Source organism: Branchiostoma lanceolatum, chromosome 7 (assembly GCF_035083965.1).
Source record: "Branchiostoma lanceolatum isolate klBraLanc5 chromosome 7, klBraLanc5.hap2, whole genome shotgun sequence".
Lineage (NCBI taxonomy): Eukaryota > Metazoa > Chordata > Leptocardii > Amphioxiformes > Branchiostomatidae > Branchiostoma > Branchiostoma lanceolatum.
Genome location: NC_089728.1, coordinates 5686544 through 5709807, shown reverse-complemented (window position 1 = coordinate 5709807; position 23264 = coordinate 5686544). Strand labels below are relative to the sequence as shown.

Sequence of the window (23264 nt, the reverse complement as noted above, 5' to 3'; positions counted from 1 at the left end):
TCCCACCTCCGACAGCACGATTCAACTCTTTTTCCAGGCGTGCCCAGACCCGGCCGCGAAGGACTTCACTAAATTGTCTGAATGCTTGGGCCGATAACATTGTTTCCTGCCTCATATCAATTTCACAGCTCAGCACCTTTCATGTTCTTTGTAGCCGGTGCAATGGCCTAATGAGTAGTGTTCGCCTTGCACACGGCAGGTAATGAGTTCGATCCCCGGCCGGGTCATACCAAAGACTCTAGAAATGGTACACACTGCTTTCTCCGCTTAGTACTTAGCATTTGGGAAAGAGTATAGAAGTTAAACACACACATATCTGCTAGCCTGGAATCCAAACCTATCATGGCTCCCGAGTCTCTCTCTCTGCCATCAGACTAGCCCCCTGCTGTAAAGACTTGCACAAAGTTGTGTGGCCCAAGGGCTGCGAATCGGAGATGGGCGCCGCCAAGTGGTGCGGGAGGACTTTCATGTGACCCTTTTGCTTGCAGTTAGAAGTATTAAACAGTCATAGACGATTAACTTTTATCCAATTTTATTCAACCACTGGTACAGAAAATTCTCTTATTTTCTCTATTTTCCTTCCTTCACACCTGTTGATTTGATGTTTACAACATCCCTTTCTTAAGCAAGCAAAAACTTCTATGAAGAAAAACTTACACAACAGCATGACCTGAAACATTGTTACATACACGCCTCTCTCTTGTCCATTGATGATACAAATTATGACATCTACATGTATGTATCTTACAAATACTATTTACACAAAACACCCAAACACTTGGATGCACTGGCTAAGTGACAACAGTGCAATTATCACAATAGCATACTCCATACTTTCTAATTAAGAAAAACAGCTTTACAGAAACTGAAGTAATCCCTTTCTACACTTCATGCAAATTTTACAAATTCCACAAGATGTACATGGCTGGATTTCCTACAAATGTGTCATCGTGTGGATATTACCCCAAATTGCCTATACATGGGTAGTTATGTATTAATGAGTCAATATTATCAATACACCATTGCAGATATGAATGTAATGGTATGTGTCTCGTTGGTAGAGTTTGCATGTGTATTGAGAGAAGACTGCTAGACTGCAACCAGCTCTTACACAAAGTCATGTCAGGATCCAATAACTCAAGGGGAAGATTGTGCATAGCATATTCAGATGTGTTTCCAAATTTTCATTCATTCAATCAATGAATGTTACAAATAGCACTTCATGTTAAGTCCCTTCCACATAAAGCTGGTTTAGTGAAGTGGCGCATCTCCTTGCTTTACATTTAATTCTCCTTAAGGGATTCAGGTTGCACCTTCACATGTCTTCTTGAAGAGTTTGAGTTTGCATTAAGCTTTCCATTTATTTGTTGATTTATTTTCTATGGGTTCCTTCCACATGAAACAGCTGTAACAGTGAAATCTTGTCCCTTTTTTTACATTTTTCTATTCATAACAGTCAGTAGTTAAACGAGAAATGTTTCTACACATGTACAGGCTCTGACTTGACTTGACTTGACTTGACACTGCACGTACATACTAACGTACACAGGGTAAGGTCAGCTAAGCGCTACAGTTAACCCACTCCATCATACCAGGACCAGCTTCCTTTAACATTATCAGTAGCGGGGGAAGACAGTGATTGTGTTTTTGTTGACGACAACCAACTGTCCTCCCGGCCCCACTGCAACCCCTGTTGGGTCAAATTTAGCACGGACAGGGATGTGGCGGACATACCTGCCCCGGCCGGTGTACATCACTACGCGATGGTGGAGTGAGTCCGCCACGATGATGTGACCGGAGTTGTCCACGCAGATGCCTTCAGGATGATTGAGGCGGCTACCTCCGAACTTCGACACGTACTGTCCGGTCTCGTCATACTTGTATATGGAGTGGGTGTAGGAGTCAGAGACGAAGATGTACCCCTCCCCGTTGACGGCGACGTTCATCGGCGACTTCATCTGCTGCTGCGGACCAACATCCCACAGGAGTTTCCCGTCAGGGTTGAAGGCTTGCACCCCACCACGGCGACCGTCGGACCATGTGACGAAAACGTGGTTATTGCACAGGTCCACGGCCATTCCGCGGAGCAACCCCCGTGGTACAGTGCCGGGGAGGTCAAAGTTGGCTTTGAGATTACCATCCCTGGTGAACTGTACCACGGAGTCAGGGCTGGCAGGGTACCCAACCATCAAGGCCCACAGATCGCCATCCTTGTCGATGGACACATCAGATGGCGTCTTTGATGGGTGCCCTAGCCCTGGTGCATCTTGTGAGAACTGGTGCAGGTAGACGCCCTCCATGCTGTACACATGGAGGCGCGCTGTGGACCGATCAGCCACCCATATTTTGCTGTCGGCGGAAACTGCAACACCACGTGCCCTGCGCAGTTTTCCAGCCCCCGACTCATCACCAAAGGTGATGACGTATTCCCTGCTGCCTTTGTCAGAAGTTTCTGCTGAAACAAACAAAAATGTTAACATATCTGAGGCAGCAGATTCATCTTGGTTGCTAAAACAATAAACCTGGGAAGATACCGATCCCATTGCCCTTCCCACAGGCCACGTTTCTTTTTATCAATTTGCGTTTCGATGCCTTATAATGTATTTGACAGAAAAGGTTAAATATGTCTACACCAATAATACAAGCAGCCATTTGTTTTGATACTGCCGGACTGTCTTGTATTAGCACAGTACAACCCCCTCCCCCGCATATGCTACTTTAATATGATAGGTGTACTAGAAAGCACTAGCTTTTGATGTGTGGTTGTTATTGGAGCAAAAGAAGACAGAAAGTACCTTTGAACACATTAGATATAAGAAACAAAATTATGCTTTTTTCTAATTTTAAATAAATTACCAAAGACAAAAAAAAAATGATATTGAAAAAACAAAGATAAGTACTGTTCCCACAAACCTTGAGTGGTCGTGGAGACCGGCGTGTTGATTGGTGCAGGTCCTGCTGCCGTGATGACGTGTGAAGGACAACGTTCATGGACCGGGCTGACCTAAACGGTTAGAATGGTCATATTGTAAACATACCATCATTGGTGCAACAAACAAAATTCCTAATTCATTTCTATCTGATGTTTGGACATCGTTGATGCATTTAAGAAGTCGCCAATACTCATTTTTTGCTCTATGTTCACCTTGGCTGTAATGAAACTGAATGACCATCCATCCCAAACACAAGGAACGCTGAGAGTACTGACCTTGATGACGTCAGCAGATGTCACTTCGTCAGTCCTCATCAGCACAGCAGAACTTTTCCAGGCAGCACGGCCAGTGGTGTTGGGTCCTGCTGTGGTTGTAGCAGCCAGCTATAAAGGGATAAATAAACAATGCTGGTTGTGTCATATTTAAGACTGACGCACTTTAATCATTTATCATAAGCAGATCTACAATGAGAAGTGGTTTCTATATAATGATCTCACATATGTTTTGGTTATGTCCTTTTATCAATTGTTTTTAGTTTCCCAGTCATTATATGTAAGCAGTATCAATCAGTAAACTTACAGAGTCCTGGTCCCCAGGTCGGGAGTTGAGGTGCGTCAGAAGTACAGGTACCACGATCAGCAGTGTTACCAAGGTAGCGGACGATATGGCAGCGCATATCAGTTGGCGTCGTGACAGGCGATGACGTAGTTGTCCCCAAATGGTACGACTTTCTTGGGCTGACCCTGCGAGGCGGACAAGAAAAAATACTGTACATCAATCGTGTTGGATCTGCTTCAAATCCTTTACCAACACAAATTAACTTTCATGAGAAGATATACAGATCATTTTCCAATCAAAAATCATTTTTTCCCTAAATGATTAAATTGTATATCAGTTTGTCAAGTGCCATACAGAAGTTCTTCTTTGAAAAGTTTCCTTGTCTGTAAATTACTGATGGTTGTGAACAATAGAAATCTAATGGTGTCAACATTTTTTTTCATTCCATTAAGTGAGAATTTTCACAATTCTTATGTATCACTAACCTGGAGGCTGGTTTGAGTTGTACATCGGGTTTGGTCGAAGCTGGCTGAGGATGGCCTGCGGATTTAGTAACGGATTTGGACCAGCCGGCCCTTGTTGGACACCACCTGTTGGTCTTTCAGGCCTCGGGGTGGAGGGGACAGGGGGTGCGTTGAGGACATCGCTGTTCAGAGCTGGCCCGAGACGCATCCCGAATGATTCTCCATCTTCATACACGTGTGTGGCGGCCGCCACAGGTTGGGCCCCATCGGTGCTTCTTCCTGGTCTCGGGGTGGAGGGGACAGTCGGGGCGCTGCGAGCATCTTGGTTCAGAGGTGGTCCGAGACGCATCCCGAACGTGTCTCCATCCTCGTACGTGTGTGTGGTCGGACCAGACCCATCTTCCAGACCTCGAGCTTGAGCTGCATCTTGACCTTGACCTTGACCTTGGCCATCTGCTGGTGGACTATCGTCTGCCGGTCCTTCGCAGAAGGGGAGATGGTATATTACGTAGATTAGAACAAGTGTATTAGGGAAGCGTGGTATGGAGTATAGTTTGTACAATAGATTGCTGTATATATACTATTTGAACTATGACTATCAGAATCAATATGTAGGTGTGTATATAATCTATATCCCTTGTATCATTCAGAACCCCATGAGTTGAATGAATGAATGAATGAATGAATGAATGAATGAATCTTTCATATCCGTGTCCTGCGACTCAACAAAGTCACCCAGCCCACACGGACTCATAGGACACCAATTGAATACATAAACTTGACATAGGAGTGTTAGTGGAGGTATAGTAATAAAAAGTAATAATAAGAAATAAATCATAATAATAGCAGTAATGAGTAACACAAAATAATATGAACATAATATTGAGTTTGTATTCTGACTGTTTTTCTGTCATTGGCCTCCTCGGAAATCAGCCCTATTTATCTCCAGGAACTCGCCTTATGTACTCCAGATTGATACAAACAAACTTCCGCGCGCGACCTCACACCTTCACCAGATGATGCCAATCCTCACAACTGACGTAGTCTAAAGGTTAATTTCTTATCAATTAGGCAAAGAACTTCCTCAATTGACTGAATTGTATTAGATAATGATCTTTTCTACCCCAAAGCACAAGTTCTAAAAAGTATGAAAGTCTTATCTAAGCAGAGGAGGTTATCATAACATTTTCTGATTAACTATGCCAAAATAACACTATTTTGTTTGATTCACATATAATAGTATCCACCTTTAGTTAATTTCTAAACGCCACAAGTGTGATATTATAGCATTTTCGTATCAATTATGCAAATTAGGTCTTAATTTTCATGATTGTTATTGGTTGATGTTCCTCTCTTTTTCCGTTACACATGCCAAGTGTTTGGATAGTCCTATTATGTAACGCAGCGGATTTACAAGATTTTCTAGTCAATAATGCACATCGTATCTTTAGAAGCATCTGATTATGTCCACCATCATTGAATCTAGCTGTATACAAACCAAAGGTCATGACCACCCGTCAACGCCCTCATTAATTATTCCCCTTCAAAATTGTCCCTGCAGTTCAAAAAAAAGGCTAGGTGGCCGAAAACTACGTCACTTCCTCACGAATCCAAGATCTACAATCAAAAGAGTCATGACCATACCATGTCCAGGACACGAGATATCAAAACCGGAAGTGCCCGCACCTACCGACATACAAAATATCATAAAGACCCATCCACAACTCTCGAGTTCTGCTGCTCACAAGCAAGCAAACAAACATACGCATACGCACACGCACACGCACACACACACACACACACACACACACACACACGCACACACACACACACACACACACACACACACACAAACGCCTCAAACACATATTTGTACTGGAAAAAGCAGCCTTTCTAGTGCAAGTGAGATAATTAAGATGGAGAATAATAGATATCATAAAACGTCCTGCATTTTTTCTTACATTGTGTCGCAAGACTATTTAACGATTCAACTGCTTAGGTCTTTTACTAACTAAAATGTCCAGTTTGGCTCGAACAATGTAAATAATTTGCTGACTAAATGTTTTGCTACCCACTGTAACAAACTGTACACAATGCATTGGGAGAGGCGCAAGCCTTTCCCTGCGCATGTGAGTTTGCGGTTTTGAATAAATGAATACCATCATGAAGGATGATGTAAGATTCCTATCGTCTACGCGTACGTTTTTCTTCTGGTCTCACAAACGTACCTGAATATATATATATAAATATATATCACATACTTATTAAACAACAGAACGCTTTACCAATAGCATACAACATTATGCAAATATTCATTTCAGAAATAATCAGTCTTGGAGGACTTCATATGCACCTTGATATACCCTTATAACGTTACCCTGTTATGTTCAAATAAGCTTTAGTACAACTGTCACTATATATAGCATAGACTCCCGCGCGGGGGTAATTCGAGATTCAAATATGTCGAAAGGGAATGTTTCATCAGCGTTTAGGTTAACCATGGTTCCACAACAATTGTAAAAAAAGTCTTATAAGATACATGTATCATGGCAATTTCGCCACCTTTCGGCAGACCTGTTTTGCCTCTGATGTTAAGCAGCGATCATGGGTCTTGTTGTATGACCGAATGTGAATTTTAGGCTGTTATCATAAAAAGCAGTTTTCATAGTGCTATGACTGAATTTCTGATGCATATTCAAAGTTCGGCACATATACTCACGTTAAACTCCATGTGCCTTGTATAAGTATTACACACGAGTCTAGCTACAGAGCAGATTTTCCCCTTCACAGCGGATCAATGATTTATCATTAGAAAGTACCGACAAGTCTACTAGACTAAACTCGACAACAATTTGTACGACATTTTAGATTACTTGGAAACTATGGAATGCTCCGGATATGATGGTTTACGTAGTAAGTTATTCACATTTCTCAAATCACGTACAAAAGATCTTAAGAGTCTCGATGCTACAGACAGATTTGAAGATATATTTAGATGCACACAGCCGCTCTAAATCCCTAAGTTCCGGGTGCTTGGAGTGCACATGCGCACTGGTCTAACACACCAAGTCACGCCTGGCCACGCGAGAGATCATGGTGTCACGTGGCACTGCTATGGTAACAAGATATGAATTATATACTATTATATACTGCTTTGTCTTTAGAAAAAATACGGAAACTAATGATTAGCCCCATGCACTCGATTGTAACGCTATATCATAGACTTATGTTGTAATAGCCCTTATTGCATTAGTAATTAGGATTTGACTAATTTATGATAACGAGGATGTAACTGTACATGTATCATTAGAAATGAAAAAGAAAGGGAAACATGGCCAGCAAATGAAAAAAAAATAGTGATCGTTTGCTTCTTGTGTCTTCGTCAGAAATTTCAAATGTCTTGCTTGAAAAGTAGAGCATCTGTGCCCATTGGGTCATTACGAAATGGCAGAAAATGTTGAAATAGTGTGAATAATTTATCAGTGGAACGATGATATAGGTAACGCATGGACTGGCTAACTCTTTTAACACATTATTCTTCCTATTTGGCCAATTTCTGCTGTTTTTCAGCAAGCTAAAGGGTTTGGTGAAAATTAGGGAGGACTGTGAAAGGAAAGTTTGTGTGGATCCTGCTGTCAACACAAGGTTTACAGGAAAATCCATGACTGGAATCAATTTAATAAACATACTATATAACTCAACAATTCACCACTATCATACAACTTAATGCAAGTGTTCATTTCCAAAACCTATCAGTCTTGTGGGACTTAATATGTATCCCAATTTACCCTTATACCCTGTTACAGTTTCAAATAAGCGTTAGTAAAACTCACTATATATAGCATAGACTCCCGCGCGGGAGTAATTAGATTCAAATATGCCGAAAGGGAATGTTTCTACAGCGTTTGGGTAAATCATGGTTCACAACAACTCTTATCATGATAATCAATCATAACAATTAATCCCCCTTTCAGCAAATACCTGCTTTGCGTCCAAATGACCTAAACCGAATTTTAGGCTGTTATAATAAAAGTAGTTTTCATACTGTTATGACTGAATTTCTGATGTATATTCAAAGTACGGTACATACATGTACACTCACGTTATACTCCATGTGCCTTATACAAGTATTACATACTAGTCTACTAGACTATGAGAAAAGATTTCCCCTTCAGAGAGCTGAGGGCTAATGCCTTACGATTAGAAAGTAACGACAAGTCATCTTAACTCGAAAAGAATTTTATGACATGTTTAGATTACTTCTTGTGTAAACTATGGAATGCTCTGGATATGATAAGTTATTCACATTTCTCAAATCAAGTACAAAAGATTTTAAGAGTCTCGATGCTACAGACAGATTTGAAGATATATTTAGATGCACACAGCCGCTCTAAATCCCTAAGTTCCGGGTACCTAATGTGCACATGCGCACTGGTCTAACACGCCCAGCCACGCCTGGCCTCGCGAGAGATTATGGTGTCACGTAGCACTGCTATGGCAACAAGATATAAAATATATAAAATACTGCTTTGTCGTTACAAAAAATACGGAAACTAATGATTAGCCCCATGCACTCGATTTTAACACTATATCAAAGACTTATGTCAGCCCATATTGTATTAGTAATTAGGATGTGACTAATTTATGATAACGAGGATGTAACTGTACATGTATCATTAGAGATTAAAAATAAAGGGAAACATGGCCAGCAACTGAAAAAAACAAACAACTTGTAGTGGTTTGCTTCTTGTGTCTTCTTAAGAAATTTCAAATGTCTTGCTTGAACAGTTGAGCCTTTGAGCTGAGACTGCAGGGTGTAAGTGCTCTGAGCTGAGCTTTTCAAGCAAGACATTTGAAATTTCTTACGAAGTCCTTGGGTCATTAAGAAATGGTAGAAAATGGAAAAATAGTGTGAACAATTTTCCAGTGGGCGCCGCTATAGGTACCACATGGGCTGGCTAACACTTTTAACAGATTGTTCTTCCTTTTTGGCCAATTTCTTCTATTTTTCAGCAATCTAAAGGGAACTGTGGAAGGAAAGGTTGTATGGATTCTGCTGTCAACACAAAATCTTGACTGGAATATACCTATTCAATATTTTGCAGCTACAGAAGCTAGTCTTGAAATTTCTACTTGTCTTTGCGGGACAACATTAATTAGTCCCCCCAAAACAGGTGTCTCAGTCGTCATGACAACTGATTAGGTAATATCAAGCTTGCCACAAGACTCAAGAGTCATTGAGAATTTTGAATCCTGCGACAGTGATCGTTTTAAGTTCAGACTGCGGGGTGTGCTTGACGCTAGCCGGTCGTTGGAATCATAAAAAAATGAAAGGCTACAAAATTATCCCCTCCCCTAAGTACACCATGTATCCACAAGTTTGTTTCTTATTTGTTTTGATATTGGGGTAAAGAGTAGATCTAGACACGAGGAACTGTTGAGTGTTTCGATTCTTTAAAGTTAATGCTATGTTGTTGATTTTTCCACGATACTAGGCATCAGTACATGCTGCGTTTTTTTCTCATTTTTTATCGGCCCACAATATAAACTACAAGGCCCATGACAACAATTTCAAATCTATATATTTACATACTTTGTGTTCTTATCTAGCTATATAGTCTATTTCCATTTTATTCTACAATCTATGAGTTTGCATTTTGTCTATTGTACCTGAACTGTGGGAAAAACAGTGAGAAAAACATGTTACCATGGTTTGGATCTCTGTATAAGTTTAGTCTATCTTTACAATGTTACAATTTGAACTGACCTGACGGCAGATCCGCACCGTACATCGGATTCAGCGGCAGGTTGACGAGGTCTTGCTCCCGCAGCCTGTGCCGGTACACACCTGCTCCTTTTGCATCTCGTTGTTTGGGGAGAGGAAACCGCGCCGCCGGGGTCTGTGCGGGGGGACGGGATGGTTCGCGTGCCGCCGGGGTCTGTGCGGGGGGACGGGATGGTTCGCGTGGGATCCGCCCAGGGTGACGAGACGGTTCCCCAGGAGTCTGTCCGGAGGGACGAGACCACTGGACAGACTCCTCTTCGGGGCGACGAGACCGTGCCTTTCGAGCCTGTTTTTGGGGGAGAGGCGTTTTTTATATCTTTTTTTAAATTGCCACATAACTTCAGTACTATTTATCTCTTACTCAATTCTTCCCCAAATGTACATAAGCAGGGAGAGCACAACTCCCTGAATTGAGTTCAATTTGTTACATTGTTCATTAAAATACATCTACAAAACAAGGAAAAATACAAAGTTATCAAAATATTCACCGGAGTCTGTCCGGAGGAACCAGGCTGTGTCCCCGTAATCTGCTCGTGTCGACGTCGGGACTTTTTCGGGGGAAGAGGCGGCGGTGCCTCCGAATCTTCATGGGGAGATGACATCGGAGTTTCTCCGTTTTCCTGACGCGTGGACCCACCTGGGTCAATCAAATCTGCTGCTATCTGGCTGTTTGCTGTTTGGGTCTGCGGCACATCGTCTGCCGGGGCCTCCGCCATCTCGCACTCGGGCCGCACCCGATCTGGTGCCGATCGCAAAATGCGCTTTCTCCGCTGTGTCGTGTTGGAAAAAGCCAACCCCGCTAATTGTCTAGAGATCGGATGTGGCATTTCATAAGCATGCAATATCCACAACAACCACTTTCTGTATGTTTAGGAGGAATTTTCCAATTTGCCATGAGTTATTTTCCTCTTTGATGTCAGAGACCTTTGAAGTTATACTATACATACATGTAATGCACTGCTGTATAGCATGTTGTTGTACGTATTTCTCAGTTTGTTATCATAGATGTGACGTTAAGTTGCAACTTAATGTTGTTAGAAAGCGTTTAAAATCATCATAAATCGCCGTGACGTAGAATTATTTCTCACACATCGGATAATCTACATTTATGCAGAGCGGGGGTCGGTGAATAAATATTCAACAGATGCGTAATATTAAGAGACCTGCTTAGTGTTCATTCTCAGTAAACCGACAAAAGTGTCGTACCATGGTCCCAAAATTTGCTTACATAATCGCAGAATAGCCTCATATTGTCAATATTATTGTTTAAACCTCGATATCATAGAATATCTGTTTTGTTGCATGGAGCATATTCTCACACACACGAGGAGTAAATAGAAAATAGTGGCATAGCGCAGACTTGATTCTTCTGCATACCAGATAACTTGCGTCAGAACGGAGGTTAGTAGATGAATATTAAAAAGAAACTAGAAGAGCTGAAACAAATCAAAGGGGCGAGTACGCCGCTCCCGGGATTCGAGCCCCGAACTCCCGATCCGCACGGCAACGCCTTAACCACTACGCTAAAAGGTCGCGACCTTTTAGCGTAGTGGTTAAGGCGTTGCCGTGCGGATCGGGAGTTCGGGGCTCGAATCCCGGGAGCGGCGTACTCGCCCCTTTGATTTGTTTCACTGGTTCCCACACCGGGAATCGAACCCGGGCCTTGGCGGTGAGAGCGCCAAATCCTAACCACTAGACCATATGGGAAGTGTAAGATTCGTGTAACAGTGGGGGTTCAAGCGCCTCCAACTGACCAGGCTAACTGGTCGCGACCTTTTAGCGTAGTGGTTAAGGCGTGCGTGCCTGTGATCTGGCCTCCGGTTTCGGCGTGAGTTCGAATCTCGGTTGGGATCACTTCTGTTTCTACTCGTCCCTTTGATTTGTTTCACTGGTTCCCACACCGGCCCTGTGAGCCGGCAAACGTGTGCCACACAGGGAAGATCGAACTCGGAGATTCGAGGACGAATCTTAAAAAAGAAAAGGGGGAGTAGAGTGAAACAAATCAAAGGGGCGAGTACGCCGCTCCCGGGACTCGAGCCCCGAACTCCCGATCCGCACGGCAACGCCTTAACCACTACGCTAAAAGGTCGCGACCAGTTAGCCTGGTCAGTTGGAGGCGCTTGAACCCCCACTGTTACAGAGCTATGAATTGTGTTTTTTTTAACTACATTACACAGGGGTGTAGACCAAAGTTCAATGAATAGTCGTGTTGTAATGTTACTATTTCTCAAACCCTCATTTTACACCAAACCCTGGTAAACGGTGTATCTTTATATATTGTTAGGTCACACATTTTATTTATTAATTTTATTACACCTATACGTATTGCATGATATTTCCATTATAAAGTCGACGCCATGGGTCTTACAAATCCAATTTAGGGCGTTGCAACGCCGCCATTATACCGAGAACAAGAGAGATACCCGCTAAAAGCTGGTACGCTCCTTTGTGCCTCTTCTCTTTGCGTCTGGAAACGGCATAATTCAATAGCCTCCATAGCAGGCTCTGAACCGGCCTTTTTGGGGGCTAAATAATACACCTTTTGCAGCCAGCCCGTAACCATCAGCCACCCCCGTAACCATTTTGCCGGTTCAGAGCCTGCTATGGAGGTTACTGGCAAAATGGTTACGGGGGTGGCTGATGGTTACGGGCTGGCTGCAAAAGGTGTATTATTTAGCCCCAAAAAAGGCCGGTTCAGAGCCTGCTATGGAGGCTAATAATTCAACTGCTATGCCATTCCGAGGTCTTCTCACTGAGCCTGCACTGGCCCTACTACTGTCACGATTGGTCCTTCCGCCCGCACGTTTTGTAACACTATTTGATATGTAATATTTGTGTTATATGTAAATGTCTGTATACTGTCTTTGTTGTTTTTGATATGGGCTCTGGGCCTGAGGCCAAAAATAAATAAATAAAGTAATGAAAGACCCAATCAACGTTTACAAATGAATTGTGTATTATTCTATATGATAGCGATTTTAAGTTAAAGAAAACACGTTATTTCCTTTTAGTCGGAGGAGGGGTGACGGGACAGGCAAAAATAAAGACGCTGGGATATCAACTGTATGATAAATTAAACGTTTTGTAACATCTGTTACGATCTATTAGCTGCTGACCTTGGGTATTTCTTTACTGAGGTCAAGAGCATCTAGTAACCATTAGTTCGTTTAAAAAGCTCGAGCCAGTTGGTATCGGTACTACCTCAGTTGTTCCAAAAGTAACATTTGGACATATGTAAAGTCGTCATTTTCTAGCCTACCGTGAAGTCATCTGAATTCATCATCTGTAACTTTTCGCGAGTAGCATGGCTTACCTGGGAATGATGACATCTAGCGACTTGCGCTAATAGTGCAACGAGCAAGACAAACAAGCGAAACAAAATCGCCAGGCTCTGATGTTTACAAACACCTTTATTGACGATGAAAACTGGGTAGAAAAGAACACCTGAACGTATAAATATACGTGACAAACCTAAGTAGAGACGACGTGTGATTGTTAAGGTGACTCTGATTTTTATCACTCGCATAGAATTGGCAGCAGCTCTCGGAATGCAAAAGTTTCACACAACGCATGGACTGATATTGATACATATCAAATCTGGGCGAATTACTTTTCAAGTATTCTATTCAATGTCCGTTTCTACAATTCCCAAAACTATTAAAGATAGATGCAAGAACTCTGCAATGCAAGAATGTACTAGTACATGGCTATTCAACGGTGTATATCCGTTATTTACTATACATTTTTGAAGGCAAAGTAGGTAAATATTATTATACTTAAATCTCAGAATGTACATCACTTTACAAAAGTTTTTATAGAGAAGGTAGGTTCCAAGGAGTGTTGCCTAATCTATATTGCGTTTTTTTATTTACATCACAGCCTTTTGCTATCATTTTGCCGCATAATTGTATCACGAACTGGGGTAAACCTGTCGCAAGTATTTGAGATGGAGTGAGCTGATAGGGGCGTACCCTGGGAGCCAGACTAAGGCTATCGGAACGTTTAGTCAGTTCCTTCGGAGGCCCAAAGCACTAAACCCGCCAATGTAACTTAACGCAACGGGGGAATTCTACCCCGAGAGTTGACCGGCCCTTACCCTTAGGTAAAGGTAAAGGGCTGGTCCCCTCCCCTGGGCTACAACTCCCTGTAGCGTCAATTTAGATCGAGCAGGCTGACTGTCTCGGGCCGTCAAAGGAACTAGGATCCTACCGAAAATAATTTCATCAGGTTGGTAGAACGTAGGATATTTGGAGTTTCTTTTAACACAACCAGGAATATCACCTGCTGACGTTTCGGTGTCTTCTTCAAAGCTTCTGACGCCACCTACATCGGTTACTTGTAGCGGCGAGAAGCAGTACTTCAGTCAGAAGCTCTGAAGAAGGTGTCTGATAGACACCGAAACGTCAGCAGGTGAGATTCATGGTTGTGTTAAAAGAAACTCCAAACTAATTAGGATCCTAGTCTGGTCCCCAGGCACGGCACTAGGGACGCAGTGAAGCCTGAGAGCTAGCCGGCGTTGGACAGCGCACTAACGATCTGCGCGGGAACAATGACGAAGAGATACACGGGGACGATGATGAGGGCGATGATGATGCCGGCAATGCCGATGCCCAGGGAGATCTTCCAAAGAATCGTGGCGGTTCTGGCATTAGCTTTGGCCCCTTCCCTGTCACCTGAGTCCCACTTGGAGTCCACCTGACGACAGAAACGGAGAGAAAAACGTCAGTAAATATTCAGCTTGCTTGTGTGTCACTCAATGTTGCAGCAAAACGTAATGTCTATGGCAGTGGTACAAAATTATCAGGTTAATGTGTCAAGCCAGCTTAATGATGATGGATGTATTTTGTTGGATGTATTTTGTTACTTGCATGAAAAACTGAGGTATTGTTTGTTTTTGTTTGTTTATGTGTGTGTGTATGTGTGTGTGTGTGTGTGTGTGTGTGTGTGTGTGTGTGTGTGTGTGTGTGTGTGTGTGTGTGTGTGTGTGTGTGTGTGTGTGTGTGTGTGTGCTACTACGTGCGCAGTTTCTTGTTTGGCATACCCTCCTGCTGTATTAGTGAGTTTTGCTATTCTAAAGTTAAACCAACCAATCAGTGAATACCATGTATTTCCGAACAAGGTGTCACATATTGATTATCCTTATAGAACTGTAGTTATGTACCAGTAGAGGCCATACTTTGTACCAAGGAGGCTTTATATATCCTTGTCTGTACATTGTACAGTTGCTGTGCAATAAACTAATTACACGTATACTGACCATGCACGCAAAGATGATGGCCGGCAGACCGATTGGGCAGAAGCAGCATAGGCAGGTGAAGATGGCCATGCCGAGCCCGCTGTCCGGCTTGGACTCCTGCATGATAATCATCGTCTGTGGGGCAGCGCCGACCTGGGGACGGGGAGGAAAGAGGACTTTTGTTTTTTTATTGGTCAGAAATTACCCGCAATGACAGCCTTTCTAGCGCTGAATTGATGCAGGTATTACAGGTTTCACACACTACACAACATATATAATATCGTATCCACACTTGCATTTTGTGCAACTGTCGCAAAGGTCTGGGCGGCTGCCATTCGGCGCCACCAGGTGACCTCAATACGACTTTCTCCAACCGAAATCAGGTACCCATTTACACCTGGGTGGAGTGAGGACAGTCGTGTAAAGGACGCGTTTTCAGACGAGTTTGTTTTTACTGTAACATTTATCAACAATACAAGGTACAGTCAACAAAACAAAGGACAATACGTAAATACAGACCAAGCAAGCTTGTTATGTAGATATGAAATATGAAATAAGGGCTATGAAATGAACAGGGGTTTCAAGTCAATTGAAGCTAATATACGGCGATGTTGAGAAATTAGTCTCTGCGTTTGATATCTGTCAAAAATGTCCTAACATGCAGTAATATTTGAGATTTGTTTGCCATTTACAGAGAAGAAGGCCCTGTTAGAAGTATATGTAAATTATACAGTATCATCTTTTTGTTTAGTTTTGCACAGGGAATTTCACCTCAAGACACTACCAGAAAGTAAACCTTTGCAGTTGTTCTTACCCTTGTCATCTATTGTTACAATCATTGAAATCTGTTTAAATGATCAGAAAAGTCTATTTATAACGATTCATGTTGTTGAACTGGCTAGATAGTGTCGATTTCATTTGTGGCATATGGTGTTTGGGAAGTGGTCGGGAGCAAAGTCCTAGGAAGGACTAGGAAGGTGCTATCCTCCAAGCAGAAGTTTCGATCGGGGGGATAGTAGTGGCGGCAGGAGGGAGGGCAGCGTTAAAAGATGCGGCCACTACTAGCCCCCCGATCGAAACCTCTGATTGGAGAATACATGAATGCGCAAAAAGACTCACCGACAGGAGTCTGAGGAAATGCATACGTTTGAGTAAATGTGAATATGACCTATGACCTACCACGACAGTCTGCTGCTGCGGCATGCCGGGTTGCATCTGCATCATCCCGGGCTGCTGCTGGTCGTATCCTGGAAAAAAGATGTGTTCATTAGTCAAATGCAACCCCAAAAAATCATGCGATAAGTTCGAATTATCTTTTTTTTGTTTGTTTTACAATTCTATAGATATCGATCTCAGACAAAATGTATGTGCACCGAGAGATTAGCATTTTGGAGGGTAAAAATTGTGAAAGCAAGGGTTCGGATGCACCGTGCATGGTTGCGGCGAAAACCGTCTACCATTACACGTGTGCTTGTGCGTCTGTCTGGCGCGGACAACTCTGGGATTGAGTCTTTTGTTGACTAAAGCCCCTGCCTCACTGCACGTTGGTGACCTCGCTGCGACCTAATACTTGGATTTGATATCATGCAAAATGCACAAGTATAACTAAAAAGACAACAAAATACACAAAGCGTGAAAAGATTCGTTTTTCATCGATGAAATTCGTTATGTGCTTTGTCAAATCACTCGACCGTAGCCATGGAGGTCGCCAACGTGCCGCGGGTCCAGTGAGTTAGGGGCTTAAGAACTAATGTGCTGTACCACATGTCGTCTGAATTTTTTGTCACGCGAATTTTAGCTATAGGGCGGATAGAACCGATCGTCTTTAAGAGTCTGTGATACCCTTTTCTGCCACAAGACAGTGGAATGCTGTGCGACAAATGCAAGACTGCTTATGTGTGAAACTTTCAAATTTTGTGCGGCATGTTGGACGGGGGCTTCAGGCACGAAATTTGCGACTGCAGTGCCGGTATGGAATCTAGAATACGCATCCGTACCTGCTACATCGTTTAAAAATCGAGATCATTTTGTTTCGTTCTTCTTTCCCTTAATTTAACATCCTTGCCTTAACCATCCGAATATACAACAGGATATCGGATACATACGAATGGGGGAGAGGTAACTTTCAGGCGTCTGTACATTTGTAAAGGTTCGATAATTAGTTTGATCCTGTAATTATCAATCAGATGCATGTTTTCAGCTGGTCACACCCTTTCACTAGCTTTGTTGTTCCTTTACGCGTTTAGTAAGGGACGTTTATGCGTTTTACACAACTCTGTAACTATAGATATACGCTATGTACAACAACTGCCCAATGTTATATTGATACTTCAAGACTGCGCAAATATAGAAATATTTAATGTAGAAATGAAATAGACAGCATGCCGTGTTTGGGTTGTTGCTAAGGACTTGGGGGAGAATATGTTAATGACATTATTTAGGTCAATCCACCGAACAAAAGCTTGTCACGCAAATGCCCAGAGGGATTTTGATTGCCAAAGGATGACCCTTCTTCTTACGCATACAAAATGTATCCTAGACGTTAAGCCTATGTAACGAAGAAGAGCCTGCTTTATACAGACAACGGGGTAAATATCTTAACGTTTAGTTTCATGCCTCACTAGCTGTCATTGTGTTGAAAAGGACATCGAACACTGTCGGCGGTTTAGGCATTCTGATAGAAGATCCTGTCTAAGGTGTCCCTGGTTGCTAGGAGACGGGTGAACAACGAAAACGTTGTTGAGTCAATGTCGTATTCTTTCAAGATTTTAAAGCTGTAGCTACTGTTGCTTTCATTATCTGGCAAACTTTTTAAGGCCCAACCTTCAATTGATACCCACGCAAGCCTTCTTGTATTTAAAATAAAGAATACCTTCCCCTTTCCCGTACAAAAGCATGACATTTGTCCTACCTCAACCTTAGTTACGAAATAGATACATCACACAAAAAATGTCTAAACATTTACACAGCTTGCATGATATTTTTCAGGCCAAAGAAAAAGATTTCCTAAATCAAAACCGTGGTCCTTCTGAATACATTGTCTGAACAAAGGTCATTTACTAGTGATATCCATTCTAAAATCCCAGAGGATTCTTGATTTAGAAAAGTCACAATATAAAACTACCTTCTTTGCGAGACCAAAATCGAATATTGGTCGAGCACATAATGTTGCTTTTCATGTCAAAGATACAGCAACGCTATAAAAGAAACATTCTTCCGCTAAACAAAGTACGACAGGTGGCCACATGCATTGTGGCACGTAATTGTCTGCGCATAGTCTAAACACGCTTTTTACAGATCTATACATCCAACCCTTCTTGTTCTTGTTTTGTGGTTTGTTCTTTTCAATTCTGGCCTCTTTTTTTCACGGACATTTTAGTCGAATAGACTTTGTGTTCTTTCTACTCGTAACTTTACAAGCACACGTGGCACCGACAACCGTTGCAAAATAAGCAAGTACTAGTATCATCTTGTCTTACATGGAAAAGTACATCACCGAAGCTTTCTTATACACACACCGTGACCACTTAGCTGAATAGATGTCATCTTTAGCGTATTTTGTTACATAAACAAGCCTGTTATACAGGGTGGAACAGAAGTGGATACGAAGAAAGTGAAAAATTGTGTTAACATACCTGGTGCAACGCTCATTTTTCTTGTTCCAGTCAAATAGAATTTCTCAAAAGCAAAGTCCAAACGCGGATCGAAGGTCGACAACTGTTGGATCTAAGTTGGCAAGTTTGAGGTAGAAGATTCCACGGCGCCGCAAACTCCGGTTTCGAGCGGTGTGCCAGTGTCAGGAGGGTGTCGTCCTCTCCGAGCGTTTCAGAGCGGTCTCCGAAGCAACGGGTATTATACCGCATGCAACACAAGCTTGGGGTTACTTGGAGACAGCCACTACGTCACAAACAGGTGGGCGTGTCGGGACACAACTTCCCGTCGGAAGCGGTTGGACTGGTCGAGTTGTTTGTGTAGCCTAAGAAACAGCAACAAGCAACAAAATGTCCACTGTATCTTTTCATCTACAGGTACGGATTTATAGATGGATCCATGAAAGCCTAGGTACACAGATTAGGATATAATACAATATATATACACATGTTACTGTGTGAAGCGGCTATGCTGGTAAATGTAAGGTTGTCGGTGTAGCTAGGAATCAGAGCTTGTTGATTTCCAACAATAAATTAATTATATGTCTGCATTCCGCATTTTTATTTACTTTGTTAAAACTGTATAAAGATATAGATATATAGATATGTACATAAACAGAAAGATGCAATGATTAGCATACATACATGTTAACCAGCAAAAAGATCCAAACGTGCCAAAAAATGTCGTGTAAATGTTGTGAAATTTCCAGGTGTTGAAAAAAATAAAGAAGAAAATTTTATCTAAAGCCCGTAGAAATCTCTTTTTTCGACTTCAACATGGAGATCCAATATATACTATGAAGTTTAGAGAGAATGTTACTTGTTGCACCAATGTCTTTATATACTAGTACACGTACCCGAGAGTTCTACATTGCAATACAATTTTCTTGTCACCCCCTCCCTCAAATCTGTGGTTCACTCCGGCCACACCCATTTCTAGCAAAGCCCTAGGGTGGCTCTGTTTCCATGGCTTCAGAAACACAACAGACGTAAACAGACATAATGATTAGGACGAATAACCTTGCGAATCCAGTTTCACCACATGGATAGTAATTACCAAGGCGTCTCCAATACAATTTCTTGTGTGCAGGCTTATCTATACTATAGATATTGGCCATGATTCCACCGGATGGCGATCTCGCTGCGACCTCAGAGCCCCCACCCGGCTAGCCTGGTCCCAGTAAGGTATGCCAATCTTCGTAACTTGACGTTAATCTATTGCACATGCATCTTCAAGTTGAAATTCCCGTATCAATGTCATCGCACTACAATAAGGACGGAAGTTATAAATGTTTTACAATATGGACAACTAACGTATGTATAAGCTTTATACATGTACCACCAAATATCAAACATTTTGTTGAACTTCACAGAAGACTTTACCATTGTGCACCCCACATCTGCTTTGAGATTAGGGTTAAATGAGCCGAAGCAAAGATTTCAAAATGCGGTTGTCCCAGACAACTAATCAAACAACACATCCTTCCAATACTGAATTATACCGCAATATCAAGTTCTATTTCTGTGTGGTGGGCTTCTTTCTTCTTAATTGCTGCATTCGCGTTAAGTAATTACGTCCCTAGCAACAGTGTTTGTGTCTGGAGATGGCTAGCCGGGAAACCATACCATCGGGGGCTCCCCGATATCTCTACGGCGCTGGAAGTGATGCCCGCCCGCCCAGATAGCTTAGTCCGCTCGGGGGTGGGTTTACGGCCTTGGATTAGATTAGTTCGCTAGGGTGGCGGCGGAAGTCTCTTTGGCAGCTAAAGTAGACAGGCTGCGAAATTCTATATGGCAGCTAAGTAGACAGGCTGACAGAAACGGTTCAATAAAGCAGACTGGGCCCGGTAAAACACCCCTAAGCCGACCCCTAGAGACTGGGACCAGGCTAGGAGATGGCTGGGGGGCATTGCACCTGTCGGGTTGAATGTAGTCGGTACGAACGGACGTTCACACTGTGACCTCGACACGTCATTTGCATAATTGACGTGTAGGCCGCTCTTGACTAAGACCTTCGTTCGAATTACATGTATGTATAATACTGTAATCTCCTGACCAAATTGTTTGTTTTGTTTAGTCTGTACGAAACAAACTAAACATGAATTCCAGTTTGTCATAGACTGCTTGAGATATGATATCTGACGTTATATGTTATTAAGAAATTACTGGATTGTTTTGTTATTAATGTAAGTAAAGAAAATACTAAAACTCACGAATAGCCCTACTTGATGTAAGATTTGTTTTGTATTTCTATTTTGTAGTTTGTATTTGACTGTACGAAAGTCACTTTACTTTTGTTGCTTTTGTAAATATATTTAAAGTAGATAGCGGGTGGCTACATGATACATCCATAGCAACATTGCTCGTGCATTAATCTGCATTGAGTGTACCTCATTGGGGTCAATCCGGATGGAAGATGATGATGATAAGAGGGGTTATGTGTATCAAATATACACCTTATTTACACACACGTTTTCCGAGTCGACTCATGGTTGCATGTGACACCCCGACCAATCAAACCACGTGAATAGTTTCTACTACTTTTCTCTAAACGTTAAATCGCGATCGCTTTCAATCACTTCCAAAGTGCCAAAATTGCCAATCTGAAAACATCTTTGGAAAGCTGACACATTCCACCATCTCACTGGCGAGTTTGTTTTGTCAGATGTAGTCGTTAACGCAAGTTAGAAAGGGATTTGTCGGGAAATGGCTGATACGAATCTGAGTTTCAATGCGATTCACGTGGTTTGATTGGTCGGGGTGATGTGAGGAGCTTTGAGTTGCTCAATTGGAATTTTCCTACTAGAAAACGCTACTCTAGCTATAGTGGCCTAGAGTTCTCCTTGCACAGTCCTGAGTTGACTCCAAGACGACACAAAAACGCGTGATTGTGTAAACCTAGCCGTAGTCTTTCTAGTAATCATGCACACTCAATTTACACGGTCATTGACTCCATGACGTTGACATCTCATACATAATTGACCTTCTGGTCGCTCTTGACATTATCATTCAGAGACATTATCATTCAGAGACATTATCATTCAGAGCAATGAGGTCATAGGTTATTCCCGATGACCTCCTTGTTCAAAGCTATATTACCCTTGATACATCTTGAATCTTGAGTGTGATTTTGTGCGTTCCCAAAGTCATGAAATTAACATTACGTGGTCACATGTCTTTTTTTGTCGCCACTTTTCAGGTAATAGCTTCGAGCAGATTGAACAAAATTGCAATGCAGTGGTTTTCCATGACACACAAAAAACACACTCAACGGATGTCCTTGAAAAAAGAAACGTGCAGAATGTAACGTTATGTTCTAATGAATTATTGAGGTTGCAACGAAAACAAAGATAGCTGGTCAGCTTTCTAAATACTAAGGACCACAGTTCATGTAACAACCATAACAATTGTATATTATGATTATCAAAAGTTTTCTACTAGCCAGAATATTTTCTAATCTAATTCTTTATAATTTAGCAGTCTTTTCTAGTTGCTTTCGTGCCACGGCTTAATCTAAAGTGGACGTGTGTTTACGTCAGCATGATTGATAACACATCGATCGTTTGCCCATTGTCTATCTCTTGTTTTCGAAAGGTGCCCTCCCCTCAAGAGTCTCCACTCGTAGTCTCTACCAGACTAACCGCATCGGCTATAGAGAGAACATTTGCCGGGGGACTTCGGCCATGGAGGATAACATTCCCGTATTGGACCCCTTCATACAGTTGACTCTATTTGGCCAATTTCTACTATTTTCCCAGCAACCCGCAGAGGCTGGTAGAGTCTAGGCTATAGGGACAATATTTGCAAGGGGAGTTTGGCGACCAGAGGGTTTCCTTCGCAGGCGAGGTGTAGATGACAACCTTACCGTGGACTGACTCTCCTGGCCAATTATTCCCATCTTTGGCGAATTCTACGATCCATACCCCGTAGGAAGGCCTGGTGGAGGTTACTCCAGTCGCCCGACACTTTCAAACAACCGATTATCTTGCCTTTCCCCCATTTCTCAAGTGGCGCGCTTTTATGTTCCAAGTGGCTCCTCTGTTTTACAAGCTGAACAACCAGGGTTAACCCCGATGACGTAGCTATGACGTACACTTAGAATTTAATACATTACAGTTATCTTACAACTGAAATACAATCAGCGGGCGCTACCCTAGCCTACACCAGCTGGCCTTCCTGAGGCGGTATGAACAGTATAAGTCGGCAAAAATAGGTGAATGATTCGCCGGGACATTCAGTCCGCGGGAAGGCTAGATGTTACACTACGATGGACATACTCTAATAGCAAATCATTCTTCTTATTGTCAGCTTATTAGCCTGGAAGAGACTAGCGCGCGCAAACCTTCGGCACGATATGCGTGCGCGAAAACATTAGATGTAGTCATACCCTACAGATTTAATATGTATCCATTGACATGCGTGGCAAATCCTAGCTTGCAAATTCCATCTTCATTTTCTTTAGTCTGAAACACAAGCAGTTTCTTCAAACTGGCCTACCCCTGTTTGTTTGTTTGTTTGTTTGTATTGCATGCCCAGTAAACCGCCTCATGGCGTAACAGGTTTGTACTGAAGAGTACAAGCAGTATATCCGGACAGATTTGATTGAATCCACACAAACCGGGAAGTGGGATGGGTTCA

The 23264-nt window shown here is 42.4% G+C and overlaps 2 protein-coding genes and 1 non-coding gene across 3 annotated transcripts; all 3 read right to left on the bottom strand.

The window, feature by feature from the left end:
- Window positions 1-549: 549 nt before the first annotated feature.
- Window positions 550-10456, bottom strand: LOC136438336 (uncharacterized). Its single transcript, XM_066433100.1, has 7 exons — window positions 10229-10456; window positions 9723-10026; window positions 3977-4435; window positions 3513-3676; window positions 3209-3316; window positions 2914-3004; window positions 550-2452 (listed from the first exon to the last, which is right to left on the bottom strand). Exons 1-7 carry the CDS (start codon window positions 10454-10456, stop codon window positions 1617-1619), a joined length of 2190 nt encoding a protein of 729 aa, XP_066289197.1. The 3' UTR covers window positions 550-1616.
- A 919-nt stretch (window positions 10457-11375) lies between these two features.
- On the bottom strand, window positions 11376-11447 carry Trnae-cuc (transfer RNA glutamic acid (anticodon CUC)). Its single transcript has one exon. It is a non-coding gene; the product is annotated as a tRNA-Glu (tRNA).
- A 1685-nt stretch (window positions 11448-13132) lies between these two features.
- Window positions 13133-18878, bottom strand: LOC136438827 (transmembrane protein 91-like). The gene is made up of 4 exons (XM_066433796.1): window positions 18612-18878; window positions 16156-16223; window positions 14998-15129; window positions 13133-14435 (listed from the first exon to the last, which is right to left on the bottom strand). The coding sequence occupies exons 1-4, from the start codon at window positions 18625-18627 to the stop codon at window positions 14247-14249; spliced, it is 405 nt and encodes a 134-aa protein (XP_066289893.1). The 5' UTR covers window positions 18628-18878; the 3' UTR covers window positions 13133-14246.
- Window positions 18879-23264: the final 4386 nt, after the last annotated feature.